The sequence below is a fragment of the Saitoella complicata genome, assembly GCF_001661265.1.
Source record: "Saitoella complicata NRRL Y-17804 unplaced genomic scaffold SAICOscaffold_19, whole genome shotgun sequence".
Taxonomy (NCBI): Eukaryota; Fungi; Ascomycota; class Saitoellomycetes; order Saitoellales; family Saitoellaceae; genus Saitoella; species Saitoella complicata.
This window is the reverse complement of record NW_017567010.1, coordinates 203,630-230,696: the sequence shown is the minus strand read 5'-3', so window position 1 is coordinate 230,696 and position 27,067 is coordinate 203,630. Positions and strand designations below refer to the sequence as shown.

The 27,067-nt window shown below is 52.4% G+C and overlaps 15 protein-coding genes across 15 annotated transcripts; 5 read left to right on the top strand and 10 right to left on the bottom strand.

Annotated features, from left to right (window-relative positions):
* Positions 1 to 1,912: 1,912 nt before the first annotated feature.
* SAICODRAFT_36311 (Phosphoacetylglucosamine mutase) lies at positions 1,913 to 3,599 on the top strand (the record flags this gene model as incomplete). Its single annotated transcript, XM_019168489.1, has 4 exons — positions 1,913 to 1,930; positions 2,056 to 2,316; positions 2,341 to 2,770; positions 2,800 to 3,599. The coding sequence occupies 4 exons, from the start codon at positions 1,913 to 1,915 to the stop codon at positions 3,597 to 3,599; spliced, it is 1,509 nt and encodes a 502-aa protein (XP_019022698.1).
* A 184-nt stretch (positions 3,600 to 3,783) lies between these two features.
* On the bottom strand, positions 3,784 to 4,593 carry SAICODRAFT_59716 (Bax inhibitor family protein; the record flags this gene model as incomplete). The annotated part of the gene is made up of 1 exon (XM_019169703.1): positions 3,784 to 4,593. One exon carries the CDS (start codon positions 4,591 to 4,593, stop codon positions 3,784 to 3,786), a length of 810 nt encoding a protein of 269 aa, XP_019022697.1.
* Positions 4,594 to 5,198: 605 nt separating this feature from the next.
* SAICODRAFT_47684 (kinase-like protein) lies at positions 5,199 to 6,827 on the bottom strand (the record flags this gene model as incomplete). Its single annotated transcript, XM_019168901.1, has 1 exon — positions 5,199 to 6,827. A coding segment is annotated over one exon (1,629 nt), but the record flags the coding sequence as incomplete, so codon positions are not given.
* Positions 6,828 to 7,591: 764 nt separating this feature from the next.
* On the bottom strand, positions 7,592 to 8,647 carry SAICODRAFT_72531 (S-adenosyl-L-methionine-dependent methyltransferase; the record flags this gene model as incomplete). Its single annotated transcript, XM_019170776.1, has 1 exon — positions 7,592 to 8,647. One exon carries the CDS (start codon positions 8,645 to 8,647, stop codon positions 7,667 to 7,669), a length of 981 nt encoding a protein of 326 aa, XP_019022695.1. The 3' UTR covers positions 7,592 to 7,666.
* Positions 8,648 to 8,827: 180 nt separating this feature from the next.
* On the top strand, positions 8,828 to 9,913 carry SAICODRAFT_31225 (Per1-like protein). The gene has a single exon (XM_019167872.1). It carries the CDS (start codon positions 8,866 to 8,868, stop codon positions 9,850 to 9,852), a length of 987 nt encoding a protein of 328 aa, XP_019022694.1. The 5' UTR covers positions 8,828 to 8,865; the 3' UTR covers positions 9,853 to 9,913.
* A 112-nt stretch (positions 9,914 to 10,025) lies between these two features.
* On the bottom strand, positions 10,026 to 11,321 carry SAICODRAFT_59681 (cystathionine beta-lyase; the record flags this gene model as incomplete). The annotated part of the gene is made up of 1 exon (XM_019169700.1): positions 10,026 to 11,321. One exon carries the CDS (start codon positions 11,319 to 11,321, stop codon positions 10,026 to 10,028), a length of 1,296 nt encoding a protein of 431 aa, XP_019022693.1.
* Positions 11,322 to 11,760: 439 nt separating this feature from the next.
* SAICODRAFT_36305 (uncharacterized protein) lies at positions 11,761 to 12,202 on the bottom strand (the record flags this gene model as incomplete). Its single annotated transcript, XM_019168488.1, has 2 exons — positions 11,761 to 11,791; positions 11,844 to 12,202. 2 exons carry the CDS (start codon positions 12,200 to 12,202, stop codon positions 11,761 to 11,763), a joined length of 390 nt encoding a protein of 129 aa, XP_019022692.1.
* Positions 12,203 to 14,260: 2,058 nt separating this feature from the next.
* Positions 14,261 to 16,617, top strand: SAICODRAFT_31222 (nuclear condensin complex subunit Smc2). Its single transcript, XM_019167871.1, has one exon. The coding sequence runs from the start codon at positions 14,304 to 14,306 to the stop codon at positions 16,428 to 16,430; it is 2,127 nt and encodes a 708-aa protein (XP_019022691.1). The 5' UTR covers positions 14,261 to 14,303; the 3' UTR covers positions 16,431 to 16,617.
* SAICODRAFT_26666 (uncharacterized protein) lies at positions 16,574 to 17,234 on the bottom strand (the record flags this gene model as incomplete). The annotated part of the gene is made up of 2 exons (XM_019166959.1): positions 16,574 to 17,056; positions 17,115 to 17,234. The coding sequence occupies 2 exons, from the start codon at positions 17,232 to 17,234 to the stop codon at positions 16,574 to 16,576; spliced, it is 603 nt and encodes a 200-aa protein (XP_019022690.1).
* Positions 17,235 to 17,422: 188 nt separating this feature from the next.
* SAICODRAFT_26665 (uncharacterized protein) lies at positions 17,423 to 18,976 on the top strand (the record flags this gene model as incomplete). The annotated part of the gene is made up of 1 exon (XM_019166958.1): positions 17,423 to 18,976. The coding sequence occupies one exon, from the start codon at positions 17,423 to 17,425 to the stop codon at positions 18,974 to 18,976; it is 1,554 nt and encodes a 517-aa protein (XP_019022689.1).
* Positions 18,977 to 19,433: 457 nt separating this feature from the next.
* On the bottom strand, positions 19,434 to 20,124 carry SAICODRAFT_31220 (uncharacterized protein). The gene is made up of 3 exons (XM_019167870.1): positions 19,954 to 20,124; positions 19,569 to 19,851; positions 19,434 to 19,508 (listed from the first exon to the last, which is right to left on the bottom strand). Exons 1-3 carry the CDS (start codon positions 20,080 to 20,082, stop codon positions 19,468 to 19,470), a joined length of 453 nt encoding a protein of 150 aa, XP_019022688.1. The 5' UTR covers positions 20,083 to 20,124; the 3' UTR covers positions 19,434 to 19,467.
* Positions 20,125 to 20,179: 55 nt separating this feature from the next.
* Positions 20,180 to 21,625, top strand: SAICODRAFT_20593 (uncharacterized protein). The gene is made up of 3 exons (XM_019166292.1): positions 20,180 to 20,545; positions 20,598 to 20,705; positions 20,757 to 21,625. The coding sequence occupies exons 1-3, from the start codon at positions 20,234 to 20,236 to the stop codon at positions 21,603 to 21,605; spliced, it is 1,269 nt and encodes a 422-aa protein (XP_019022687.1). The 5' UTR covers positions 20,180 to 20,233; the 3' UTR covers positions 21,606 to 21,625.
* On the bottom strand, positions 21,597 to 23,524 carry SAICODRAFT_20592 (UPF0187-domain-containing protein; the record flags this gene model as incomplete). Its single annotated transcript, XM_019166290.1, has 12 exons — positions 21,597 to 21,987; positions 22,037 to 22,166; positions 22,216 to 22,313; positions 22,367 to 22,393; positions 22,443 to 22,514; positions 22,568 to 22,746; positions 22,796 to 22,953; positions 23,004 to 23,040; positions 23,097 to 23,108; positions 23,159 to 23,173; positions 23,237 to 23,329; positions 23,380 to 23,524. 12 exons carry the CDS (start codon positions 23,522 to 23,524, stop codon positions 21,757 to 21,759), a joined length of 1,197 nt encoding a protein of 398 aa, XP_019022686.1. The 3' UTR covers positions 21,597 to 21,756.
* Positions 23,525 to 23,966: 442 nt separating this feature from the next.
* Positions 23,967 to 25,458, bottom strand: SAICODRAFT_66860 (putative 26S proteasome regulatory subunit; the record flags this gene model as incomplete). Its single annotated transcript, XM_019170273.1, has 3 exons — positions 25,393 to 25,458; positions 25,185 to 25,336; positions 23,967 to 25,130 (listed from the first exon to the last, which is right to left on the bottom strand). Exons 1-3 carry the CDS (start codon positions 25,406 to 25,408, stop codon positions 23,967 to 23,969), a joined length of 1,332 nt encoding a protein of 443 aa, XP_019022685.1. The 5' UTR covers positions 25,409 to 25,458.
* Positions 25,459 to 25,875: 417 nt separating this feature from the next.
* Positions 25,876 to 26,949, bottom strand: SAICODRAFT_48068 (RNA-binding protein; the record flags this gene model as incomplete). The annotated part of the gene is made up of 1 exon (XM_019168913.1): positions 25,876 to 26,949. A coding segment is annotated over one exon (1,074 nt), but the record flags the coding sequence as incomplete, so codon positions are not given.
* Positions 26,950 to 27,067: the final 118 nt, after the last annotated feature.

The following is a 27,067-nucleotide window of genomic DNA, read 5'->3' as shown; positions in this document are numbered from 1 at the left end:
GAGTTTAACGAGTGCTGTGACCAGTGCGGTGACGAGTGCCGTTGCCACCGTCCCTGTGAGCGCAGTATCCGTCGTCTCTTCAGCCGTTCCCACGTCCGACGCCGCGACCTCTACCGACTGGCTCCCTGCTGGTCTCATCTTCCAGTCGGAGACCGAGACAGCAACTGCTGTTACTGAGACGGGTTCTACTCCTACGGAATCCGCAACCGCCTCCGTTGCTACTGTCGCTGTGGTTCTCGCTTCTTCCCTTCCGAGGATCATCACACCCGCTGGCGGTATCTCTGCGCAGCCCGACAACACCACCCTCTTCCAATTCGGTTTCCTCTCGCCGTTGAACTACCCGTTTATTGCGGGACACCCGTTGGCCGTCGCTCAGATATTTGAGTATTTGCCTGCTGGTGTCGCAACTGGTCTTAGCTTGTCGAGCAGTGATATCACGATGCAATCTATTCAGCCATACAGTGGACAGCTCGACGGATACATCGCGACTTTGGCATTGGCGTACATCCCTGATGATCAGTTGAGTTTGTTGGTCGACTCCTTGAGAACCGCCAACTCTGAGTTGTACAACCAGGGAAGCTCCTCGGACATTGTGCAGCAGCTTGTGTCGTTGATCGACCCCTCCATCTCTGGTATTGCCGGAGTGACGGTCCTTGGCGGATCGATGTCGAGTCAGTCGTACCTTCAAGCTGCTGGTATCAGCTCCGACGACTCGACTTCTGACTCCTCCACCGGCATTGGTACATCCAGTAGCCTCGTGAACTCTGGGTCCCTTGCCGACACTGGATCTGACAGCTCCGAGGGTACCGCATCTGCTGGCAAGTCTGCTGGGATCGCTATTGGTTCTATCGGTGCTGCATCTGCGTACGGTGCGTTGATGTTCCTCGGAGCCAGACGTTACCGTCGCAAGAAGATTGCCAAGTCCAAGCGCGGACACAGCCGTACGAGCTCCGTCACTGGCGACATTGCGGGCGGAGGCATGCAGGAAAAGCGCTCTAGCACCACTTCCTCCAAGAACTCGAAAGGCTCCAGACGCAGCGGTGGGCCCTTGACAGGCCAGGACATCGGACGACCGATGCAAGTCCAGGCATCAGTCTACCCCACCACCCTCGGACTCTGAACAGAGAAGGAAATTACAGATGGTTATTTTGGTCAGTTAGCATTTGCGGGCGAAAGTGCATTTTGGTTATATGCGTATGGGATATGTGGAACATTTTCCCGGATTTGAGAGATAAGATACCCTTGCTAGAGCGGGCTTGATTTGCTTTTATACCTTCCTTCGTCTATTTAGGGACGCGATATGGAATGTGAGATTTGTTCATTATCTTGTCTGTTATCGTTATTTTTTCCGGGCGCATTCGTACATATTCCCCATTTTTAAAGTGGGTCCTGATCATTCCACACCCCTAAATCTTCATTTCACACCCCGGCGCACTCACAATTTCAAAGATATCTCAACAGCCATTGAACTTGGGAATACGGTAAGAGCGTAGAGAGATAGAGAGTAACTTTGTGAATATCCTGATACCTTTAACTCGCAGATTTCACTCCACCAGCTGCTGTACTCTGCCAAATACTGCTGAGATGTGATGTGCAGATTTATGCATATATGCGCTGTGCCACACCAGCCGCAGCGCCGGGCTGAGAGGTGAGAAACAGTTGGTATCTTCTCCCAGGAACCTTCAAATCCGAATTTGAAGGTGGGAACGGATTCAGGGGACTTTTATCAGTCTATACACTCTCTACCCTCCGAGATCCGATTTGCGGTTGGCGAGATATCCTGAGTTTTTTGTTGGCGCTGGGGTGTGAAATGAAGAAAATGGGGTGTGGAATGATCAAGACCCTTTAAAGTGTGGCTAGCATACCTGTATTTAGCTCGGTCCGCGCCGTTCGGGAGGTCAGAACAACTGACATGTGCGATTCACGTCATGTATACGGGACTCCCTCGACACACCAACAAGGACAACGGATCAGATCCGACAGATCACCCATGCCAACTTTGACAACATCTACGCTGCGGTCGCTGAGGCATCCAGCGGCTTCGCCAAGCTCCAGGGCCTTCTTTACGGCTACGGTACTGCTGGTTTCCGCCTCAAGGCCCACCTTCTCACCTCAGTCGTTTTCCGCGTTGGATTGCTCGCTGCCGTCCGCTTGAAGAAGCTGAATGGCCAGACTATTGGTGTCATGATCACTGCTTCTCACAACCCTGCAGAGGACAATGGTGTCAAGCTTGTTGATCCCCAGGGTGAGATGTTGGAGGGAAGCTGGGAAGCGTATGCTACTCTCCTCGCCAACGCTCAGACTGACAATGAGCTTGTTGAAGCCTAAGCCTTGAAGAAGGTCGTCACGACCACCAAGACCGACATGGGCGTCAAGGCCAATGTGATCTTTGCTAAGGACACGCGTTCCTCTGGTCCTAGTTTCGTCGCTGCGCTCCAGGCTGGTCTTACCGCCATGAGCTCCGAGTACAAGGACTACGACATTTTGACTACTTCTCATCTTCACTACCTCGTCCGCTGCATCAACACCGCTGGTACTCCGGCCGAGTACGGTGCTCCTACTGAGCCTGGTTACTACAAGAAGTTGGGTAAGGCCTTCAGGACACTGATGGACGGGAAGACTCGTCTCAGCCCTGTGTTTGTGGACTGCGCCAACGGTGTGGGTGCACCAAAATTGAGAGAGTTGAGCAGGGTCGTCGGTAAGGACATCTTGGACGTGCAAATCGTCAACAGCGACATTGAAAACCCCTCAAAGCTCAACTCCCAGTGCGGTGCTGACTTCGTCAAGACCAACCAAAAGCTTCCCCTCAGGACCGCTGTGCCTCCTTCGATGGTGACACCGATCGAGTTGTCTACTACTACCTTGACCAAGACTCCACCTTCCACCTCCTCGACGGTGACAAGATTGCTTCCCTCGCTACCATGTTCATCCAGGATCTCGTCAAGTCCGCAGGTCTGGAAGAGGAGATCAAGGTCGGTGTCGTGCAGACCGCGTACGCAAATGGTGCGTCTACGGTTTACTTGCAGAAGGTCTTCGGTGTCCCTGTCACTTTCACGCATACTGGTGTCAAGCACCTCCACCACACTGCGCAGCGCTATGATGTTGGTGTCTACTTTGAAGCGAATGGACACGGTACCGTTCTTTTCTCCCCCGCTACTCTCAGTATCATTGAGGCTGCTAAGCCTCAGAGCCCTGCTCAGCACACCGCATTGCAGAGCTTGCGTGCGTTATCTGAGTTGATTAACCAGACTGTCGGTGATGCTCTCTCTGACCTCCTCATGGTCGAGGCAATCCTTGCGCACAAGGGCTGGGGACCCATGGAGTGGGATGATGCCTACACTGACCTCCCTAACCGACTGGTTCGTGTTGTCGTCAAGGATAGACATGCCTTCTCCACCACTGACGCTGAGCGAAGACTCGTCTCCCCCGCCGGTATCCAAGATCGTATCAATGCTCTTGTTGCCAAGTACAAGGGTGGTCGTGCGTTCGTCCGCGCATCTGGTACGGAGGACGCGGTTCGTGTATATGCTGAGGCTGGAACGAGGAGTGAGGCCGATGAGTTTGCGTGCAAGGTTGCTGGGTTGTTGACGGACTACTAAGGACCTTTAAGATATAGTATACAGGGTATTGTACGATGGGTTATATTACGATAATTTGAAAATGGGCTTAATGAGTGAGGGTATATTGAAATTACGATACTAACTCCCTGTTGCTGCCGTTCATTCCTTCCAAAGAAAGACCGTCCTAATCATCACTTAACAGTAGTAACCCATTGTCCTCAACTTAGTTGTCATTCTGCGAGTTCAAGATACGGAGGATGTTCAAGAACAAGTTAATGATGTCGAGGTAGAGAGAGATCGCAGCAACGATATACTCCTCCACGGACAGCTTGTTCATGATCAAGTAGGTGTCGTAGATGATGTAAGCACTGAAGATCAAAGCTCCAACGACAGCGTATACAATCTCGAAAACGCCGTTGTGAGGGAAGAACATCCCCACGAATCCCGAGATAATCAACATCCACAAACCAGTGAACAAGTATGGGCCCATACCACTGAAATCCCATTTGGACTGCATTGTAAACAACGTCAACCCAAGGAATAAACCAGCCGTAATGATGGTCGCCTCAAGCACGATAATCGTATCGTAATATGTAACGATATTACCGACCGCATACGCCTCCAACAACGTAAACCCGCCCAACAAATAAAAGTTCGCCGGGTACGAATGCCTCTTCCAAAACAACGCGAGCATCATCCCAATCGTACCAAATAACGACAAAAACATCATCCACTGGTTCTGGTGGATCCATGCCTGGACAGGCTTGCAGAACATGAAGAAGGCACCGACGGCAGAAGTCAAGGCGAGTTGAGCAAAGAGAATGGAGTAGACTTTGCGGACGAATGCCATGCGAATCACAATGTCAACTTGGGAAACGAGACCCATCTTGAAGTCATTGCTGGCGACATCATCGGAGCGAGGTTGCGGGTGGAGTGGGGCAGCGCCGTAGGCTGGCGGAGGAGGAGCACCAGCAGGAGACGAAAAGGTATCTTCCGTCTGAGGAACAGCTTGATAAGATTTGTTTGAGGGCATCTTGAGATAACTGATCCGTTTGATGGAGATGTCACAAGTGGCGGTTTATAGGTTTTGTACTTACGCGCGGTTATCCCAGCCTGCAGCTAAGGCGTGGCAATGTGCCCCAGAAGCTTCGGCCGGGCTGTGAGAGAAGGTATATAGTAGTAGTAGTATTTGTAGAAGGTCGAAGATACACATACGGTATCAGAATCCGAAGGATGGATTATGAACAAATCAAAATAATCGAAAGCAACGTCCATTGGCATTAGCATTTTTGTGCTGAACTGTTACACTCCACTCATTTGCAAGCGTACACTCAAAAACCAGTAATTAACACGGAAAAGCAAAAGTAAGGAAACCACGCTCTTCCTTTTTTTCATGCTTCTGCTTCTTTGCTCATCGTACACTTACATTTCCCCAAATCCTGTAGACCCCAAACCATGGCCAACCCATTATACCTTGAAGTTGAACACATCCTCCTCCATCCTATCGTCATGGTGGCCGGTATCGATATCGTCATCATCCTCGTCCTCGTCGTCAGTCACGCCGGTACCCTCCAGGGCATCCTCATCCATCAAGTCCTCCTGGAACTTCTTTCGGCCACCAAAGTCCTCATCGAGGTTCTCATCCACAAACGTGAAACCCTTGAACTTCTCCTGCATACCAGGCGACAAAGGCGTAGACGCGGTAATCTCGTTCCCAGGTCTGACAGTCGCGGGCGCATTAGTGAACTCGGGATCAAAGTTCGAGGTGTCAAGCTCGCTCGTCAATGTCGGCTTGAAGGGAGGCGGAACCTCCTTTCTCAACATCGCGTTCCAGTCGACGTTAGCAAAGAAGGGGTGCTCCTTCAATTCTGCCGCATCCCTCGTGGCACCCAATCGGTTCTTCGGGTTACGGTTCAACAGGCCCTTGACAAAGTTCCTTCCCTCCTGAGAGAGAACGTCCTTGGGGAACCTGACCTTTCCGAACGCGATGTTCTTGTACATCTGCTGCGTGTCCTCGGCGTAGAATGGAGACCATCCACAGCACATCTCGAAGACAAGGACACCAAGGGACCAGAAGTCAACGAGCTTAGTGTAACCAGCATCGTCGAGGAGGACCTCGGGAGCAAGGTATTCAGTCGTGCCGCAGAATGTGTTGGTCGTAGCATCAGCCGAAAGGTTGGCCTTGGAAAGACCAAAGTCACAAAGCGCGATGTGACCATTCGCATCAAGCAGGATATTCTCCGGTTTCAAATCACGGTAAACGATATCATAGTCGTGCAAGTGCTCCAACGCCAACACAAGCTCCGCAATGTAAAACCTAGCCCTCGCCTCCGAGAACTTTCCTTCCTGCTGCAAATGCCAGAACAATTCTCCACCAGACATGTAGTCAGTGACCAAATACAAGTCAGTAGGCGTCTGGAACGAGAACTTGAGTCCGACGATGAATGGCGAGTCGGCCATGGCGGTACGGACCAAGATGTTTCTCTCGCCGATGGTGTGAGCGACTTCTTTCTTCTGCACGATGACCTTCTTGGAAAGGACTTTCATGGCGTAAATGCGCTGCGTGTCCTTCTTGCGGACCTGGTACACCTGACCGAACGTTCCCTTTCCAATCAACCTCAGAACCTCAAAATCGTCCGGTCCGTAGTGGCGTTTCTCGACGTTCTCATAAACCATCGAAATCTTGATCTCACCACCGACGTGGTCATCATTCTCGTTACCTTCCTTCGAGTCACGGACCTGGAGCTTATACCACTCGTCCGAAACGTGTTCGTGCTTCAGGATCGGGTGGATACGGACGTGACCCAAGAAGAGCTCAGAGTCGGATTTGTCGTAGACGGATACGTCGAGGACGCTGTGCTCACCACAAACGTCGAACGCAGCCTCGTGCCTCCAAAACGGGCTCGAAGCCTTCTGGTAGTTCTTGTGCGGGTTCGGGCTCAGCGAGGGCGTGTTCATGCCAGATCCAGGCCTGCTGGTTCCCGCACGGCTCATCGTAGGCCTTCCGCCGTTGAGCTCTGTGAGCTCTGTGAATGATGACTGACGAGACTTGGGAATAACGACTCCGCGTGCCATGTCGTCGTTCTCGGGTACGGGCTCTCTGGTGATGAACTCGTTACCCTCGAAGGTACACACAACATACGGGCTCGCATTCGGGTTCGAGATCTTCAGGTTTCTCGCCTGCACGATGGTAAGCGTCAATCGTCCCCGCGGCGGCCCAACAGGCACGCTCTCAATGCTCGTAACCGACCCATCATTATCGCTCGTAACCGTATTTCGAGACGCACGGTCGTCGTGACTCATCTCAGGGTATCTCTTATCAAACAACGATGGCTGCGGTGTCGTCTGTCCCGAGTTCAAGTGCTGTTCATCGTGGAATTCTGATACTAGCGAATCTGGCCGGTGTTGTGCGACCTTTGGGACGGTGCCCTGCGAACCTGTCTTTGAGAAGAGTCTCTTTGCGGCGTTTGCGATATCGGACATGGGAGCTGTAAATCGACAGATGTATAAGTCGAATGTAAAAGTCTATTGTTCGAGGTTAGCCGTCCATCGCCATCGTGCACGGTGCACGGTGCACGGAAGTGCCTTCTCACAAAACCAAGCCTATGAGGTAATCGTTAAGCAGCAAGCAAGAACGGAAGGGAGGTCGTTTGTTAAATCAAATGGAAAGCTGAAGCGTTTAGTTTATTCCGACGTGTATCGAATGTCTGGTTGGTTGGGGGAGTTCAAGGGTCTACCTACGCAGCCCTTCGATAGTCTATTTTCATAGGCACAGACGTCACTGCCCGAGATCGAGTGTCAGCTGCCGTCAAGTCCGAGCCGTTGCACAAGATGATATGGACTAAGGGAAAAACCGAGAACCTCCCGTCCCATCAAAAAGATTGAGTAAAAAGGTATCAATTCTAATGCGATTCGCTGCTGTTCACAAAACAAATTCCTTGGCTAGATCTTCACATGCTTTCATTTGCCGCTCAATAAGCTTATCGCCTCCCAACGTTCCCCCAACGATCAATGATCGCGACCTTCCCGCTTTCCACTTTCATCTCTGTCTCGGCGTCTCATACTGCATTCTGTCGTACCGATCTCAAGATCAAGATTCAACTTCTTTAACACATTCTGTACTCGCAGTTTCCCTCATCCTTGGCGTGCTCTCCTTCAAACTTGTAAGAAATAACGATATCCAAATCTCTGGGGTTCTCCGCGTTAGGCTTGCTGCTCACGTGTCCCTCGATGCTCTCGCCCTCCTTCATGGCCAATCCGTCGTTGGGAAGGTACATCACGGTCTGCTTCCAATGAGTGTACTTTGCGTGGGGTCCGGTACTGAACTTGACGGGCTTGTGGCATGCGTCGAAGGAGATGTCGAACCAGAAAATAAGGGCGTGGACGTAGTCGTCTCTTCTGGCCATGATTCTGAAGTCACGGGAGAAGGCGAGGTCTTCTACGGTGACAGTAAGGAGGTCGAAGGAGGCGATACAGCAAGGGTCGGTGACGACGTTCTTGATGTCGACGATGTCGACCAGGGGCTCCTTGAGCGCGATCTCCTTGATGGGGGAGTAGTCAAAGCCGTACACATCATCCCAGTAACCGATCTTCTCCTCCTTGTAGTCTCCATCCTCGATACCAGCGACGAACATGGTAGCCTTGTCGGGGAACATCATACCACCGGGCGCCAAGTACTTGTCACGAGCCAACAACACGGTGTCCAACATAGATTCATACAACAAGAAGTATCCCATCCACTCGGAGATGATAATGTCGACCTTCTGCACCGGCAACTCGATCTCCTCCATCTTACCCTGGATCAGGGTAACCTTATCCGACAATCCGTTGACATCGACAATTTTCCGTGCCTGCTTGATGATGTTGGACATATCGATACCATAAACGTGCTTCGCTCCAGCCTTTGCGCAGAACATGGACAAAATACCAGTACCGCACCCAACATCAAGAACAACCTTATCCTTGAACAAGTGCTTGTTGTTCAACACAGAGTCGCGGTACGACCTCGTTCGGACCTCATCCTTCAGCATTTCCTCGTGAATACCAAAGTGGGCATACGAGTCAAAGTAGTAGTCCTTGGAGGTCATGCCCTCGGGCTGGGCAGGCGCAGAGGTAGCACCAGTCATCTGAACGTCTTGCTGGGTCATTTGAAGGGGTTACTGAATGGGATATTCCTTCTCGTTGAACGGACGTTGGAGTCAGTTTCGAAAATATCTGGCGGCGGGCGACTTCACGTGATTCGGCTACGCTTGGACCTCGACTACTACCACCGCAAAGCGGACCCTGGGAAACCACCAAAAATAAAATGTCGGTAACACGACGAAACGCTCTCCTCGCAACGGCTGCAGTTGTCAGCTGTGCAGCAACAGTTGTATATGCCTCCCGAGGCGACAGACTTCCCGCATTCCAATACTGTCTCCAAAAATGCACCGATAACCTCTGCAACCCATCTTCAGGCACCACCTACCTCCCCATCCACCTCCGCCTCCTAGGCTGGACCTGCGAGTCGAACTGCGACTACCTCTGCCAACGCGCACTCACGGCAGAACACGTCGCTTCCAACCATGTCATCGAGCAATACCACGGTAAATGGCCGTTTCTTCGAATTTTTGGCATGCAAGAACCACTATCCGTACTTTTCTCCGTCCTGAATGGATACGAACACTGGCGCGGTTTTAGGAGACTGAGGGCGCGGATACCCGATCGCTATGTGATGAAACCATTCTACCTCATCTCCTCCATCGTCGGGATGTGGGCCTGGCTCTGCTCGTCCATCTTCCATACCCGGGACTACATCATCACCGAACGCGCAGACTACTTTGCGGCGGGGTTGACAATGATGTACACCCTCTTCTACGTACCTATCCGGATCTTCCACCTCTACCGACACCCCAAGTCAAAAACTATCGTAACATCCTGGGGCCTGATTTGCCTCACTGCATACCTCGCCCACGTCTCCTACCTATCTTTTGTGACCTTCGACTACAGCTACAACATGCTCGCAAATGTCCTAGTTGGCTTCGCCTCCAACCTCCTCTGGATCTACTACTCCCTCACCCACTACTCTTCCCGCCCCGCATGGGCTCTATGGCCCGCGGCAATCGTGGTGGCGGTTGGGTGCGCCATGAGTTTGGAGTTGTTTGATTTCCCGCCTGTGTGGGATTTGTTGGATGCGCATGCATTGTGGCATGCGAGTACGGTGGTGTTGGTCAGGGCGTTTTATGCATTTTTGGAAAGGGATGCAGAGTGGGAATCGAGGGAGGAGATGAAGGGGGAGGTTGGGCGGCGGTGAGGAGTCAGGATCATGTTTCGACGTCAACTGGATTGACAGTGCGATCACAACTCAATAGGAAAAACTGTATATCAATACGAGCTACAACACCCTTTTCCAAAATTGCACGACAAAACCCAAGAACCTTTTTCGTGAATCCTCACTCAGTCCTTTGATATCGTACACACAAACACCTAAGCCTCCTGCTGTCCCGGCACCAACCCACTCCCCTCATAAGCCCCCCCAATAGCCCCCTCCAAATCCTCAATCAAATCCTCCACATCCTCAATCCCAACGGCCAAGCGAATCAAATCCTCCGGCAACCCTCTCTCCTTCCTCGTCTGCTCATTGATACTCGCATGACTCATCCGACACGGCATCGAGATCAAAGAGTTAATACATCCGAAACTCACAGAGATACCATGGATTTTGGTACCTTCGACGATTTTCTCGGAGATGGTGGTTGATCCAGTTTCGAAAGACAACACTGCGCCTGGACCGCGTGCGAGACGGGCGTGGAGGTCGTATTGCGGGTGGGAGCGGAGACCTGGGTAATGAACCTTAAACCCGCGGTCCTCGAGGTATGCTGCGATACGCTCGGCATTTGCTTGTTGTTTCTCCATCCTGATACCCAGGGTCTTGACACCCCTCAACAACAACCATGAATCAAACGGACTCAATCCACACCCCGTAGCATTAATCGTGAAAAACAGCTTCTCACCAAGATCTTCCGAATTGACGGCGAGGACTCCGGCCATGAGGTCGTGGTGGCCCGAGAGGTATTTGGTGCCGGATTCGTAGACGATGTCGGCGCCGAGGTCGAGAGGGTTCATGAGCATGGGGGACATCATTGTGTTGTCGACAACCACGACTCCGTTGGGGCACTTTTGGTGGACGAGGGAGGAGATTGCGGTGATGTCACAGATTTTGATGAGAGGGTTTGTGGGGGTTTCGAGGAGGACGAGGGCGGTTTTCTCGTTGAGGAAGGGGATGACACTTTCGGTCTTTGTGGTGTCGACGTGGTGGACTGTAATTCCACCGTGTGTGCTCAAATACTTGAGCAATCTGTTGGTACCGCCGTACAAGTCATCTCCAGCGATGACTTCGTCTCCAGCCTTGAGGAGACGAGTGATCACATCCATAGCACCCATACCCGACGTAACAACCAACGCTCTCTTCGCCTTCATAATCTTCGCCAAATGCCTCTCCAACTGACTCCTCGTCGGGTTCCCAGAACGAGTGTAGTCATACTCCCCCATCTGCGTCGCAGAATTCTGCTTGAACGTCGCAGTCTGGTAAATTGGGACGGAAGCAGCATTGTACGGATCCCGGACACCGGTTGCGGAGTCGATGTAGACGAGTTCAGTGGCCATGGACAAGGGCTTTTTGACTTGCGGGGAAGCTTCGCGTTTGGGAGAGTCGAGGGGGGTTGGAGGCATGTTTTCTTCGAGGCCGAGACGGGAGGCAACTGTTTTTGCGAGGTTGTCCATTGGTGATTGGGCGATCCGTGCACTGAAAGGCAGATCGAATGGGTGGAGGTCAAGGTATGGAGGTTGAGGCGAGATGGTCTTGAATTAAGGTTTGGCCGTCTTCGCCTCTGCTGCTGGATCCGTGCCTGGCTGCAAGTTGGTGCATGTAGGGATTGCGCGATACCAACGTGGGAATGACGAAGATAATATGCCAAGTTGAAGGGGACAGTGAATTACGACTTCTCTTCTTTGAATCGAGTGGAGTGAAATGAATACGCGTTTTCTGTTTAGCAACACCAGCTTCTTCGCGGTGAATGCTCTTTTTCTCCGTTTCCCTGTGACATAAATTAAGAACCCGTAGACATAAAACCGCTTCCTTCGTTCAACCCTCGTCAACTTTGTAATGCTCTTATCGACTTTGATGCTCTCCTCTCAAATTTTTCTTCGTTTCATGGTGTAATTAGACCGACATACGGTCGAATGATTTTCTCCTGTAAATTGACGTTAGCGGCCTGCGTTAATAGGCAGGGATATCTTACGCACCTGATGACTCCCAGACTGTAATATTGTTCCTTCCCGTCCGCAGTCCGCCCGCCAATCCACAACTTCCCACCGTCCCTCTCCCACTGGTGCCCTCCACCACCTCCAGCTCCACCTCCTCCTCCCGCACTCGTCCCCGTTCCTGTGTTTGTTGCTGGTGCCTCAACACTCTTCCGCCCCTTCTCGAGACTGTGCAGTGAAGATAAAGAGGTAGACGAACCCCGCCGTTGCCGTTGCGGGGTGAGTGCTTGTGGGGGTGGTGACGGTGATTTAGCTAGTGTTCGCAGGAGTTGCTGCCTTGAGCGGAAGGCCCAGATGTTTGTGAGCATTGTTGAGAGGAAGGGTCTGTTGGTAGTTGACATTCTCGAATACCAAATCCTTGGTGTGATGGATCTGATTACCTCGGTTGGCTTTTTATTGAGACCTAGGGCCTGGATGGGGGGAGAAGAATGATGTTGGGGCAAGACCGGAGAAATGGCGAATGGAAAAGACGGAAACGGGGCCGCTGTTTCCTGTGTTGCGAATGTCCGTTGACGTGGTGGTTAAGGTTAAGGTTGTCTGCCGTTGTTGGGCGACCTTGGAAGTTTCCCATACGCATAAGGCGGGGGATACCGTAATCGATAACCCGCGGTAATATCGACGCCGTGGCCGCTCCCAGCGTCGGAGAGGATCGGAAAGTGGATGACAGGTGACCGGCTGCTCCCGGAGTCTCAAGCAAGAAGCCAGATCCCCAAAGAACATGAAGGCTTTTTATAAGGAAGGTCTGTGGTTTCTAAGTCAATTTCATGCTTCTTGCTTTGCATGACAACCGTTGCTCTGCACCCTGCATGCACTCCACGGTCGGTGTTTTGGTACGAGCGCGACGTAAACAGTCCTCCATCATCAACTCGGCATCCTCGACGAAATCTCTTGAACGACCGCCAACGACTCGGTGTCGTCCTTCATTCATTTGCGCCAGTTTTGCACACCATACATTCCTTGTTCGGTTATTTCGTTAGGGTTCAGTCGCGATGAAGATCGAGGAACTTATTCTCGATGGATTCAAGTCCTATGCCGTCCGCACGGTTATCAGCGGCTGGGACTCCTCCTTCAATGCCATTACGGTATGTAGAACGCCATTGCTTTCGAAGGCTTTGTTAAATCGTCGTACAGGGTCTCAACGGTTCCGGAAAGTCCAACATCCTCGACGCGATTTGTTTCGTCCTCGGTATCACAAACATGTCCACAGTCCGTGCCCAAAACCTTCAAGATCTCATTTACAAGCGCGGTCAAGCCGGTGTCACAAAAGCCTCCGTCACCATCGTCTTCGATAACCGGAATACGAAGTCATCACCCATCGGGTTCGAGGAGTATGCCCAAATATCCGTAACGAGGCAGATTGTTATGGGTGGAACGAGCAAGTACTTGATTAATGGACATAGAGCGCAACAACAAACTGTGCAGAATTTGTTCCAGTCTGTGCAGTTGAATATCAACAACCCGAATTTCTTGATTATGCAAGGAAGGATCACGAAAGTTCTTAACATGAAGGCTACGGAGATTCTTGCGATGATCGAAGAAGCTGCCGGAACCAGGATGTTTGAGGAGAGGAAGGATAAGGCGTTCAAGACCATGTCGAAGAAAGATTTGAAGGTGAAGGAGATTGAGGAGCTGTTACGTGATGAAATTGAGCCGAAGCTGGAAAAGCTGAGGGGAGAGAAGCGTGCTTTCCTCGAGTTCCAGCAGACGCGAAGCGACTTGGAACGCATGACCAAGGTCGTCGTGGCACATGACTACACCAAGTACCAAGAGCGCCTGTCACGGTCTGGAGCTGACCTCGAAGCGAAGAAGCGGAGGATCGACGACTTGGAGGCCAACGCGAAGCGTGCGAAGACCGAGATTGCGAATATCGAGGAGGATATTGAGCAGTTGAAGTCAAAGCGGGAAAAGGAGCTGAGGAAGGGTGGTCGGTTTCAGAAGTTGGAGAATGAGGTTAAGGAGACTTCGCATGAGGTTGTCCGTCTGAATGCACAAATTGAGTTGAAGAACGGCAGCGTGACGGAGGATAAGAAGCAACTCGTGGAATCGCAGAACATGGTGGCGGAGGTTGAACGTGCGCTTCGGGAGAAGCAGGCTTCATTCACGGCTATGTCGGCTTCGTACGAGAAGATGAAGTCCGAGTACGATGCGCAGCAGCAAGAGGCCTTGAAGAAGGAAGAATTGCTCCAGACGCTTAGTACGGGTGTTGCTGCGAGGGAAGGACAGGACAACGGTTACATGGACCAACTACAGGATGCCAGGAATCGTGCAAGCCAGGCTGCGACTGAGCAGGAACAAGCGAAGCTCAAGATCGCACATTTCCAGGAGCGTATCGGGAAGGACGAGCCTCGAGCAAAGAAGGCTCGTGAGCAGAATAAGGGTTTGTCGAAGAACCTGGAACAGCTGAGAGCGCAAGCTCAGCAGTTGGAAGCTCAACTTGGAAGTATGGGGTTCCAGGAGGGAAGAGAGGCGGAGATGATGAAGGCCAGGACTCAGCTACAAAATCAGGTTCGCGAGTTGACGGAGAAGAGTGATGTGTTGAAGAGGAAGGTGGCCAACATCGACTTTACGTATTCAAACCCGACGCCCAACTTTGACCGCAGACAGGTGAAGGGGTTGGTTGCGCAGTTGTTCACCCTTGATGAGAAGAATTTCAACAAGTCTACTGCGTTGGAGATCTGTGCGGGTGGAAGGCTGTACAACGTCGTTGTGGATAACGAGGTCGTTGGTACGCAGTTATTGCAGAAAGGAAAGCTGAGGAAGAGGGTTACTATCATTCCCTTGAACAAGATCTCCGCCTTCAGGGCTTCCGCCGAGAAGATCGCCGCTGCGCACAAGATTGCTCCTAACAAGGTCGATTTGGCGTTGAGCTTGGTTGGGTATGATGAGGAAGTGTCCAAGGCGATGGAGTACGTATTTGGTTCTACGCTTATTTGTGCTGATGCGGAGACTGCGAAGCGTGTTACTTTCGACCCGAATGTGAGGTTGAAGTCTGTCACGCTCGATGGAGATGTGTATGACCCGTCTGGCACTCTTTCAGGTGGTTCATCTCCAAACTCATCCGGCGTGCTCGTGCAGCTGCAAAAGTTGAACGAGATCACGAGGGAGTTGGATGCGGCCAGAGCGAGATTGGATGAGCTCAACAGGGTCATGGCTCAGGAGCAACAGATGATGCAGCAAGCGAAGAAGTTGAAGCAAGCGCTTGATTTGAAGAAGCATGAGGCGACTTTGATGGAAGGGCAGATCACCTCGAACTCTGATTCCCGTATCATCAATGAGATTGAGAATATGAAGCAGGAGGTCGAGACGCTCTCGACTCTCATCACGGAAGCTAAGGCTAGGGAAAGTCAGGCGAAGAAGGATGCCAAGGCCATCGAGAAGGAGATGGAGGAGTTCAATAATAACAAGGACTCAAAGTTGGCCGAGTTGCAGAAGACCGTTGATGAACTGAAGGAGAAGGTCGCTAAGCAATCTGCTACAGTCAAGGCGCAGCAGAAGGAATACCAGACTCTGCAGCTTGAGACTGAGCAGCTTGGTGGTGACCTTGAAGCTGCGCAGGAAGCGTTCAAGGATGCCGCTGCTGGTGTTGAAGCTCAGGAAGCCGAAGTCAGTGAGTTGAGGAAAGCGCATGCGGCTGTGAAAGACAAGCATGACCTCCTGAGCGCGGAGTTGGAGGACGAGAAGGCCAAGTTGACCGGGTTTAATGAGGAACTGGCTAGTCTTGAGCAGGCTGCCAAGAGCAAGAACCAGCAAATCGCTGACGAGGCATTGGAAGTCAAGACTCTGAAACATGACGTTGAGCAGTTTCACAAAGTCGTTCAAGATGCCCAGCAGAGTTTGACTAAGCTGGAGAAGGAGCATGACTGGATCGATGACGAGAAGGAGCACTTCAACAAGCCCGGTACTCCCTATCACTTCTCCGCTTACAACATCTCCGAGTGCAAAGCGCAGCACAAGGTCCTGTCTGAGCGTTACCAAGGCATGAAGAAGAAAGTTAACGCGAAGGTCATGAACATGATTGACTCTGTCGAGAAGAAGGAAGCTGCACTCAAAAACAACATCCGCACCATCATCAGGGATAAAAGGAAGATCGAGGAAACCATCGCAAGTTTGGATGAATACAAGAAGGAGGCTTTGGACAAGACTTGGACCAAGGTCTCTGTTGACTTTGGTAACATCTTTGGTGAGCTGTTGCCGGGTAACACCGCCAAACTGGAGCCACCGGAGGGAAAGGACGTTACCGAAGGCCTGGAAGTAAAAGTCTGCCTCGGCAAAGTCTGGAAGCAATCCCTGACCGAACTCTCGGGCGGCCAACGCTCCCTCATCGCGCTCTCCCTCATCATGTCTCTCCTCCAATTCAAGCCCGCACCAATGTACATCTTGGACGAAGTCGACGCCGCTCTCGATCTGTCACACACGCAGAATATCGGGAGGTTGATCAAGACGCGGTTCAAGGGTGCGCAGTTTGTGGTTGTGAGTTTGAAGGAGGGCATGTTCTCGAATGCGAATCGGTTGTTTCGGACGAGGTTTTTGGATGGGACGAGTGTTGTGCAGGCGAGTTCGGGGGCGTAGCATTCAAGCCCTTGAGGGAGGTGATAGACTGGCATGGCGTTTGGGTTCATAGTTAGTGTGGAGTTATGTGTGGGTATGAAGCCGTTGTAATGTTTATCGCATGCAATCAGATTGTGCTAAAGCATTGTGTATGATGATGACGTTTATTCGTCCCCCAAATCCCCCTTCTTGATCTTCTCCTCCAACGCTTTCCGCGCTTTGATGATCATCTCCTCTTGTCTCCTGCGCAAGGCGGTTTGGCGTTCATCTTTACTCGTGCTCCAAGACTTGCCCGCGGAACCACGTGGACCATCTTTGGACAAGGAGGGAGGAGAGGCGAGTTTTGAGCGGAGGTTGTATTTTGTGATGAGGTCGGGTTGAGGCGGGGTCGGTGCGTTATGGCGTGTCTCGGTATCCATCCTTGCCGTCGGCACTCGTGCTGTGCGGGGAGGCGGTGCATACAGGTTATCACCTCCGGCCGCGGAGCTCGACGAGGAGGAGGTAACGGGCGGCGTCCATGTTGGCGGAGGAGTAGGGAGGGAACCAGTAGAGAGTATCTTGTCTGTTGTTGCTTCGACGGAGAGGGTACGTTCGAGGTCGTAGCGGATTGAGAGGGGGTCGACGTGTGGGAACATTGCCTGGACGATCTGTCACGGCGGTATATTTATTAGCTGGGAGGGGAGGGAGGGAGGGAGGAGGGCATACGTCAACCATTCCCTGGGTGAGGAGCAGTTGGGATCGCGGCGAGGGCGAAGTGGAGGTGAGCCATTTGAAGAAGATGAAAGCCGCCGCGATGATGACCAGCAAGGCCGTTGCGTCGTCCATCGTTGGGGTGCGGGTGTGTGGGTGTGTGGGTGTGTGTGTGTGTGTATTGTACCTGAGGCACGTCAGGCACGTCAGGCACGCCAGGCACGTCAGGCACGTCAGGTACTCCGGGGAGGCCAATCGAAATTTCGGGAAACGCGAAAACATAAAAGCACGCCTTCCTCTCCTCGACTGTTGATTGACCAGCTATGAACATAAAGATCGCTCCCGTGTTGAACGGCGTTGCCCGGCGAAGAGTCGCGACCCCGGGATCAGTCCCCGTTCGCCCCACCGTGACGGGCGTGGTGGGAGGGGACGCTCCGAGGGCGGCGGCATTCTACTCGACCTCCTCGAACAAGGCGAGACCACGCTCACACAACCTCGAATGCCTCTCCAAACAGAGACGGTCGTTCCACGCTACAGCACCTGCTCAGGCCATGAAGGATCCGTACAAGGTGTTGGGCGTAGATAAGGCCGCAAAATCCGGCGACATCAAGAAAGCATACTACGCAGCCGCCAAGAAATACCACCCGGATACCTCGAAAGAACCCGATGCTGCCGCGAAATTCCAGGAAATTCAGAGTTCGTACGAGATTTTGAGTGATGCGAAGAAGAGGGAGCAGTATGACCAATTTGGTGCTGCAGCGTTCGAACAGGGAGGTGGCATGGGTGGAGGCCCAGGTGGAGGTTTCGGTGGTTTCGATGGGTTTGGCGGACAAGGCGGATTCGGAGGAGCAGGAGGGTTCAACTTCGAAGACCTATTCGGCGCATTCGCAAACGGCGGCATGGGCGGCTCCCGCAGAAACCCCGGCCCAATCGTCGGCGCCAACATCGAAACCGAAGCCTCCATCTCCTTCCTCGACTCCGCAAAAGGCACAACAGTCCCTCTTACCGTCTCCACCCACGACCCATGCAACACCTGTTCCGGCTCAGGTCTAAAGAGCGGCGCGAAAAGGAGCACATGTGGACGCTGTGGTGGAAGCGGGCAAATCATGCACGTCCTCCAAGGCGGATTCCACATGCAAACGACGTGTACATCATGTGGTGGTGCCGGCGTCCACGTCCCCGCCGGCTCCGAATGTAAACCGTGCCGCGGCGACGGTGCGATCCGTGCCCGCAAAACCATCAAAGTCGACATCCCGGCCGGTATCGAGGACGGTATGACGATCAAACTGGCTGGGGAGGGTGATTACCCGACACAAGCCACGACGACACCAGGTGCGAAAGCACGTCGTGGAGATATGTACGTCCACGTCCGCGTCGCGCCTCATCCCACATTCCGCCGCCAAGGCCGCAACATCCTCTATTCCGCCACCGTACCCCTCACCACCGCCGTCCTCGGCGGCAAAATCCGCATCCCGACGATTGAGGGTGAAGTCGATCTCAAAATCCCCGCTGGAGTCAGTACAGGGGAGGGCGTCGTCATCGGGGGACGCGGTATGCCCGATGTCAATGGAGGCCGGGCAAAGGGTGATTTCAGGGTCGAGTTTAGTGTGAAGACGCCGAAATCGTTGAGTCCGCACCAGAGACAGTTGTTTGAGCAGCTCGCGGTTGCATTTGGGGATAAGAACGCAAAGGTCACCACTGACTTTTCTTCTTCGACGAGCTCGAACTCGAGTGGGGCAGCTGGGCAGGCTAATGAGACTGCGACTACGGAGAAGGATGGGTCTGGAGGGTTTTTCAAGAAGGCGTTTAGCAAGTTTACCCAGAAGGACGGAAAAGAGGGCGGGGAAGAGACGAAGAAGGGTTCTGGACCTGCCTAAGAAGGAAGAGGAGCGAAGGAAGAGAAGGACACGCTCAAGGGCAAGCCGTCCGACGCCGAGCCTATGCATCATGAAGAAGTCGAAGGCGAGAGCGAGGACGAAAGAAACGACGTCAACAAGGACGGTTGGTCACCAAAAAAACTTGAGATATACAAGTGTTATGATAGGGGTGTTTGGTCATGGAGCTTGTCGTGTTGCATCGAGCGTTCGTTCGTTTTAGGGATCATCATGGGTATACCGGTGCATGGATGGTTTACTTCACTCATATACGTGTACAATATACTCTTCTCAATCATGTCCTCTTTTCAGTGGTAGTGGAAATGCGTCAAGCTGTATTAGCTGCGAGTATGACGCGACGCGAATAACAACAATAAGAAAGAAACCCCGTAAGAATTGAAACCGAACCCTCCAAAACGCCGATGTGCCGATTAATCCCAATAAACCATATCGCCCGAACCATGTCGAGAGTTTTGAGTGTTGTCCTCTGTGGATCAACGCGTCTCCGGTGGAAACTTCATCTTGAACGTTTTGTCTGTTCCCCCAAAACCCAGATTAGCACTCTTCAACACGCAGATTTGGAAATTAGACATACCCCGATTCTTAACACTGTACAGAAAATTCACGATAACATCATTATCCTTGATCGGCATCGCGACGAAATGCTTCCTCACTACCCCCGCCAACTCATCCTTCACGCTCCCATGATACGTAGTACTCCGTTTGACCATCGTGTACTCGCGCGCATTGTTTAGATTTTGAGATGGGTTGAGGAGGGGGCCGTACAGGGCGCTGGGATAGGTTGTGGGGGTGAAGGCGAGATTGTAGGTATGACGGTATTTGCGGAGCGTGGAGAGGGGGAGGGAGGTGAAGTCGAGCTGGTGGTGATAGAGGGGTTAGTAAACGTGATCCGGCATATTTCGACGTTTCATAGCCCTCTGTGAAGGACATGGCAGAGGTTCGGGGATAGAAACACGTACCGGAGGCACCTCTTTCGAGGAAGTCGGCTGCGTCGTTGCCGAACCCCGTTCTTCCGTCGCGTCTTTCTGAACGGAATTATCCCTCCCTCCATTCCCCGGAATAGTAACTCGTGATCGGACAGGCGGCATCGTATCTCTGTGCAAATATCTCTTCTCTGTCTCTTCAACCGAGGAAGTATTTGTCGTGGGTTTGGAGCCGAGATGGCCCGTGCCTGGTGAGCCACAACCAAAACATTGAGCACACCTCCAACAATTGTCGATACTGTTCAGTAGATTCAAGATGCCTCCGACCAGGCGATTGGTGAGAAGGGCTCCGCTGTACAAGCGCGTTCTCTCCGCGCCGAAAGACTGGGTTCTGAGTTTTGGTGAGGAGTGGGATACGATCGAATGGGAAGCATTCGAGAAATCGACGTCATTGCCGGCGGGGATCGCGGCGAATGTCGTGTTGGCTGGATGCCGGTTATGGAAGGCGCTTCAGTCGAAGTGGGATGGGAACGGTGATGTGTTTGCGAGGCCGGGTTCGAGGGGTTATGGAGGTGCCAAAGGAGGAGTGTTTACGAATGAGACGGCGAAAGGGTTGTTTGGGTCGACGGTATGCTTCAATTCTCGCAGCCTGTTGCTCGGTTTACTGACAACCACTGTAGCTTTCGCTTATTGCTGTTATGCTCGTCGCCCTCAGCATCCTGAACACTCTCTACTGCTTCTTTCGCACGCGCGAATACCGCCTCTTCCAAAAAGACGCAGAATCAGAGGTAATTTCAAACTGTATGCTACTATCTCACAGCTAACACGTGGAGCTACAGACTGGACCATCAACACCCTCCGCCCGCCGCGTCCGCATCGAAACCTCCCCCTCCCGCCTCCACTCCCTCATAGCCTCCTACCTCAACCCCCAACCCTCCATCCACCCCGACTCCGACCGCGATGTCTGGCAACTATCAATCTGGAACCCCACCACATTCTCACTCCGCTTCTTCTGTACCTTCTCCCCTGCCTCGGCAGTAATGCTCTTCAACCTTACACCTGCGAACTTTTTTTGGACACTGGTGGTTTCTGCGGGCGTTGGTGCGCAGTTGTGGGTGCTTATGGGGTGGCATGAGAGACAGGGGAGGGATAAGCAGGTAGTGTTTGGGGAGGTGATGAATGAGTATGAGGTTAAGTTCGTGCAGCCGAGGTTGTCGGTTGTGAAGAGGGATGTTGCGACGCAGGCCAGTGGGGTTGATGCGGAGACGAGTACGGTGGAGGTTGAGGTGCACACTCCTCAACTTATCAAGATGACTACAGCGATGAGCACGCAAGCCCATACCGGACCGGTACTGCCAGGCTCCATCAGACACTCACTCCCCGGCCAAGCTGTCGGTCCATCACCAGTGAAACTCGCCCCCCGCATGTCAATGCCCGCACCCAACTCCTACGCCGGCCCCGATGCAATGGGATCCCCACGTCGCCCGGTCTCTCCCTCTAAATCGATGGGCTCGCTACGTCCAGCTGGATACCAAGCCAGTCCGATGCGACCACAAAGGCCGGGGAGTGGGACGCCGCAAAGACCAGGGAGTAGCGGGCAGGGGTTGTTTGCGAAGCAGCCGTGGTTGGAGAGGGATCAGGGAGGGAGTGCGGGGTTTCCTGCTAGTCCGCTGAGGAAGAGGTTCTGAGCGCCGAAGGTGAAGTTTGCATGAGAGGGTTCACACGCATATGAGCAGCAGATAATAACACCATATATTTATTCCTCCAACTTGTTCTGAATGGTGGCTATCAATGCTTGTGTGATTGTCCCCTCTTCTTCGCTTTATATGGACTTCTGACTTAAACCGGGATAAGGGGCTCCTGCTCCTCTCCCTCCTCCCTCCCACTGCTGTCATTCGCATGCCGCCTCTCACTCGCACTCCCACTGAGCAGTCCACTGGCACTAGGCATCTGTAACTGAGAAGATCTGATCGTAGCGTTGGACGAAGAGCGTGTCCTGACGCCGTTGAGGAGGATACGTCCGTCGGCAGCTGTGGGAATATTTTCGATGCAGTACATGAGTTCGCGGTGCTAAACCGAAGTCAGACAAATTGCTTAAGAAATGTGAGCATGGGCATGCCATGTTGGAGATGAGCTCGTCCATGTTGATGTCGTTGTAGTCATCGCCGAACGGGTCCTCCATCTCTTGCCCAATTCCTTCGATGCCGTACAGGGTAAACGAAACCATTGCGACGACAAGGATCATGTACCTGACACAACATGTTAGAGGGGCGGTGACGGAAGGGCTAGTTTCCTGACCATCCCATGTCGTTCACAAGCGTGAACGGAAGACTGCAGCAGTAGAGGAGGAGGGTTTGCTTCTCGTGGATGTGGTGGCAAAGCGGGATAGGAGTAGCCTGTAGTTGAGGTTCATGAGTAACGTTGGAGGTTTTCGAACAGGACAAGCTACCTTGACCCTCTCCAAACTACCAAAGCTCTGTAGTAGAATGAGCATCACGCTAAGCTGACATGCAAGCAATACTTACCGCGGTCATCCCCGCAATGTAGCCTTTCATGGTTATAGTCGTGGGAGAATCGATTAGTCCGCGCGTTTTGCACTGTACAAATCCAGTTGAGCGATTTACTACGTCCGGCCGCACGGTAGTTTCACCTCTTGATTGTATGTCGCCAAAACAAAGGTGATCTCCAGCGGTAGTCCCATGGACAAAGCGACTCCGTTGGGGAGATAGCCCTGTCCACCTTCAGCCCACCGACTTTCCTCGTTCCACTGCATGTCAGCCGTGTATCGAGCGGTGGAGTAGCGTTCGCTTGGGTTGTAACCGGGAGGTACTATATTATCAATAAGCATACTATCGTCTTGCGAAACTGAAAGTTTTACGGAGATGTGCAAAGTCCTTCCTGACACCGAACTGACGGCGTAAATGATGCTTCACACTATATGCGAAAGATATCATAAGCTTAATGGCGCGTTGTTTCTCGAGACGGTCTTCGGCGGATGATTCTGGAATGGAAATGTGAACCATACGGGCGCAATTGCTGTAAGCTTGTCAGCTGAATGCGCAGTACATCAATGTAACGACGCTTACCGTACAGCGGATGTCAGATTTTGAAAGAGTGCACGTCCTACAGTAAGTTCGTCAGAAATATTCGAGATAAATCATGCACATATGCCGGGAAACCTTCGCGGAAACCTAGTATACACCATTAGCCATCAACCTACACCCGAGAGAGCTAAACTTACTCTCAAAAGAGGACCCTGTATAGCCGCAACTTCAGTTAGCCAGTCTAGTAAAACTGAGCTGCTTTTTGCGTACTATACCATTACGAAAAACCAGCAACAGGCCCACAACGGCCGACAAAAGGGGAACAATGGCGTTAGGTGCACCCAAGTTATAGTCAACGACGATGTCAACTACACCTCCAGTCAGTAAAACCTGCAACAATTCTTCTCGGTAAATGCACCATAAGCGACGGTGAATGCAAAAACACTCTGCAACAACACATTCATCCAAACACGGCGGAACACACTGGCTTTGCCGATGTTAAGTATATGCGGCCACCACGAAGCCGCAGAAGGGACTCTGGAACGAGAACGTAAACGACCCATTGTGACAGAGGTTCAAATGAAAAGCAGGAGAAAAGCGAATGGATTGCTGACGATGTTGAGAGGTGGTGGTGTGCTGGTGTTGGGATTTCGTGGTGCGGATATGAGCTAGGGTTAGCTGCCGGCGGATGTTGCCGATGGATGGTTATCGATTTGGCGGCTGTCAGACAAGGTGTGGCGCCGTTCATCTCTGTGGCCCGCAATCGGAAACCTGGTAAGGTCAAATTACCGTAGATTGATGAGTGTATTTCATTTTGCATCCTTCATGCCGCTCTCTGCTCTACCGCAATTGAAGCTCTGTTGTGATCGCGTGTAAGCACCGCAAGCCCGTTTCCGCAAGGGTGTGACCCAAGTTTAAAGTCTCTCTACAAGTCGTGTACAAAGGGATCTGACATAGCAATGAATTGTATTCTCGAAGGTATCAAACTCCCACTTCCCAAGTTCTTTAAGCGTAAATCGAACTAGGCTTATTCTTCCTCATCTGCACCTCCTGCACACCCTCCATGTAATGCTCATGCTCAATCTTCGTCTCCCCACTCCTCAACGCAATCATACCCGCCTCCACACATACCTGCTTCAACATCGCTCCATTATACTCATCCGTACTCCTCGCCAACTCATCCCAATTGACCTTGTCGTCGACCGTCATCTTACGTGAATGAATCTGGAGGATTCGGGCACGTGCTTCTTCGTTGGGAAGGGGAAACTCGATTTTGCGGTCGAGACGGCCGGAACGGAGGAGGGCTGGGTCGAGGGTGTCGACGCGGTTTGTGGCGGCGAGGACTTTGACGCGGTCGTCGGATGAGAAACCATCGAGTTGGTTGAGGAGTTCGAGCATTGTTCGTTGAACTTCGCGGTCACCGCTCTTATCACTGTCGAAACGCTTCGTACCAATCGCGTCCAACTCGTCGATGAAGATGATTGCGGGAGCCTTTTCTTTCGCCAATGCGAATGCGTCACGGACGAGCTTGGCACCATCACCAATGAACATCTGAACCAACTGCGGCGCAGCGATCTTGAGGTATGTAGCATTCGTCTGCGCAGCACAAGCACGCGCCAAAAGCGTCTTTCCAGTTCCGGGGGGTCCATACATCAATGCTCCCTTCGGGGGCTTAACACCAAGTTTCTTGAACTTATCCGCCTGCTGCAAGGGCAACACAACAGCCTCGACCAACTCTTCAATTTGCTTGTCCAAACCACCGATATCCGTGTATGACTCCGTAGGCTTCTCGTCTACCTCCATTGCTTTGACACGGTTATCGTACTCTGCTGGAAGCGTATCGAGGACGAGATACGAGTCCTTGTTGACACCGATCAAATCCCCCGGCTTCAACTTCTCCTCATCCACCAATCCAATCAACGGCAAAAAGACAGTCTGGCGCGTCGAGGTCTTGATCACCGCAGACTTTCCTTTGCGGACTGCGTCTGAGTCGGTGTTTGCGCCATCCTCTTCTTCGGCGGTTTCGGGGTCCATGTCAAGAATTTCGACGATGTTGCCGACAAGGTAGGGTAATTGACGGTTATTTTCGATTTTCTCTGTGTTGTCCTTGATCTTCTCTTTCATTGTGTTTGATTCATGGGTTAGACGCTGGTATTCGGAACGCATGACCTGTCATCCCTTCTGTCAGCAGGTAGCCAGGTGGTGAGGAATTGCCCATTGTACCTTGATGTCGTTCTCCAGCAGTCTCGTTCGGTTAACAATCTCCTCACTGCTCGACCTCAAGATTTCAGCATCGATCTCATCCTCGGCATCCCCCATCTTCTCCTCGTTGTCATTGAGGAGAGGAGCATTCTCGTTCTCCATTGCGGCGAGTTCTGCAAACAACTGCGTCAGCGCTACACAAAAAGACAAGATTTCGTGATATTTTCACCTTCTAAAGTCGACATCTTTGCAGTGATTGTCTATTCGTTGCTGTTCTCCTTCGTTGATGTCGAAGTCGCCGTTGCAGTGCGCGTTACGTATGCCCACTGATCATCACCAGGCTTTCCCCTTTGGGTCATGGCTACCCCTGAACTCGACCGCCCAGCCAATTCCACCGTGCGAATTCCAAAAAGACCCCAAAGCGCAGATAGACAGACGAGAAAATGGGCTTCGAGGTGGTGGATACAATGACATTAGAAGATGGAGGGGAAACACACCGTCAATATAATGTGGTATATGCTTTAGTCTACTCCGATTCCTCCCCATCCTCCTCCTCCTCCGCACCCGCCGCCTCCTCCATCTCATCAATCCCCTCCATCTCATCATAGCTCCCCTCACCATCATCATCACTCCACCCCTCCGCCTCCGCGATCGCATCCTCCATCTCCTCATCCTCTTCCTCACTCTCAACCTCCTCACCCCTCCCCCTGGCCTCGTCTCTCTTCACCTTCATCGCGTCCTTCTCCGCCTTCTTGCGTGCAACATTATCAGCCTGCTCCTTTCTGCGGGCTTCCTTAAGCTTGATCTTCTCCTTGTGTTTCCGTTCCTGTTCGCGTTCTTCGGCGGCTGTCTTTTTGATGTGAGCGTGGTGGAGGACCTTTCCGTCACACACACCCTCCACAACCTTCGTCAAATGCAACCTCATCCTAGGTCCGAGTTCGACCAATTTGATAGCGCGTTGCTGGGTTCCCTCCCCCTGCCCCCTCCTCCTCGCGCCTCCGTCCTCGCGCTTAACCTCAACCTTCGCATCATCCTCAACCTCACTCTCAGAATTATACCCAGCATCCTGTTGCAAGACATAATCCGCGATATCCTTTACCCGTCCCAAATCCGCGACACCATCTCCATTGACCAACTTCCTAACACCACGTCCGACACCCACAGCCTTTGTCGTGATGGCGTAATGTCTCAAATCGATTGCGCCCTCAGGGTCGTTGGGGTCACGGTGCAATAGGAGTACACGGCGGATGGAGGCGAGGGAGGTGTGTTGCGCGCTAATCGGCGGGAACAAATTCTGGAAGGTGGAGGTCAAGAGCGTCTCGTACGGCGCATCCTTCCCACCCGATGCCTTGAAGTTGTTCAACACCAAAAGTGGAGGGGTGAGGTACTCCGCGCCCGGACTCTTCGGATTCCGCTGTGTCTTCTGGATATCCCGTGCCAAAGAATACGACGAGACCTTGAAATGAAGAGTCGGTCCTCGGGGTGTGCGCGCAATACGGAGGTTAACCCCGTTCTCGGATCGGGAGAAGAGCATGAGATGCGTAACCCCCAACGGCCCCGCCATCGTCACGAAATCCTTCAGCCTGTTCGCCTTTCTCTCCTTCAACCGTGACGCAGTATGCGGCTCCATAACCCTCCTAAAATCCCTGACAAGCTGCGAGAGCGAGGCACCGATCTCATTCGCACCAGTCCTGATCACCATCGACTTTGGGATTTTTTGGCCGGCGGCAGTAGCATCCGCATCCTTCTTGACATGCGTTCTCTGCTTTTGTCTTCGCTTTGCCATTGTGAATTGGTGTTTGGGGAGGCCTACAGGTGTATTTTGTGTGTTCCCATGCGTATCTCGAACTTTTGCTGCGAAATCGATAAGGTGCGCCACACCAGCCACTCTCCGAAATTTCGAA

Bases quoted from the DNA above. Each gene is read 5' to 3' on its own strand.
- SAICODRAFT_31225 (XM_019167872.1), top strand. From the start codon at position 8,866: ATGTCGGTAACACGACGAAACGCTCTCCTCGCAACGGCTGCAGTTGTC.
- SAICODRAFT_20593 (XM_019166292.1), top strand. From the start codon at position 20,234: ATGCCTCCGACCAGGCGATTGGTGAGAAGGGCTCCGCTGTACAAGCGC. The intron at 20,546-20,597 runs GTATGCTTCAAT...CAACCACTGTAG, and splicing joins AAGGGTTGTTTGGGTCGACG to CTTTCGCTTATTGCTGTTAT. The intron at 20,706-20,756 runs GTAATTTCAAAC...GTGGAGCTACAG, and splicing joins AAAAAGACGCAGAATCAGAG to ACTGGACCATCAACACCCTC.
- SAICODRAFT_31220 (XM_019167870.1), bottom strand. From the start codon at position 20,082: ATGCCGCCTGTCCGATCACGAGTTACTATTCCGGGGAATGGAGGGAGG. The intron at 19,852-19,953 runs GTACGTGTTTCT...TATCACCACCAG, and splicing joins CCTCGAAAGAGGTGCCTCCG to CTCGACTTCACCTCCCTCCC. The intron at 19,509-19,568 runs GTATGTCTAATT...TTGGGGGAACAG, and splicing joins GTACAGTGTTAAGAATCGGG to ACAAAACGTTCAAGATGAAG.
- SAICODRAFT_31222 (XM_019167871.1), top strand. From the start codon at position 14,304: ATGGGGTTCCAGGAGGGAAGAGAGGCGGAGATGATGAAGGCCAGGACT.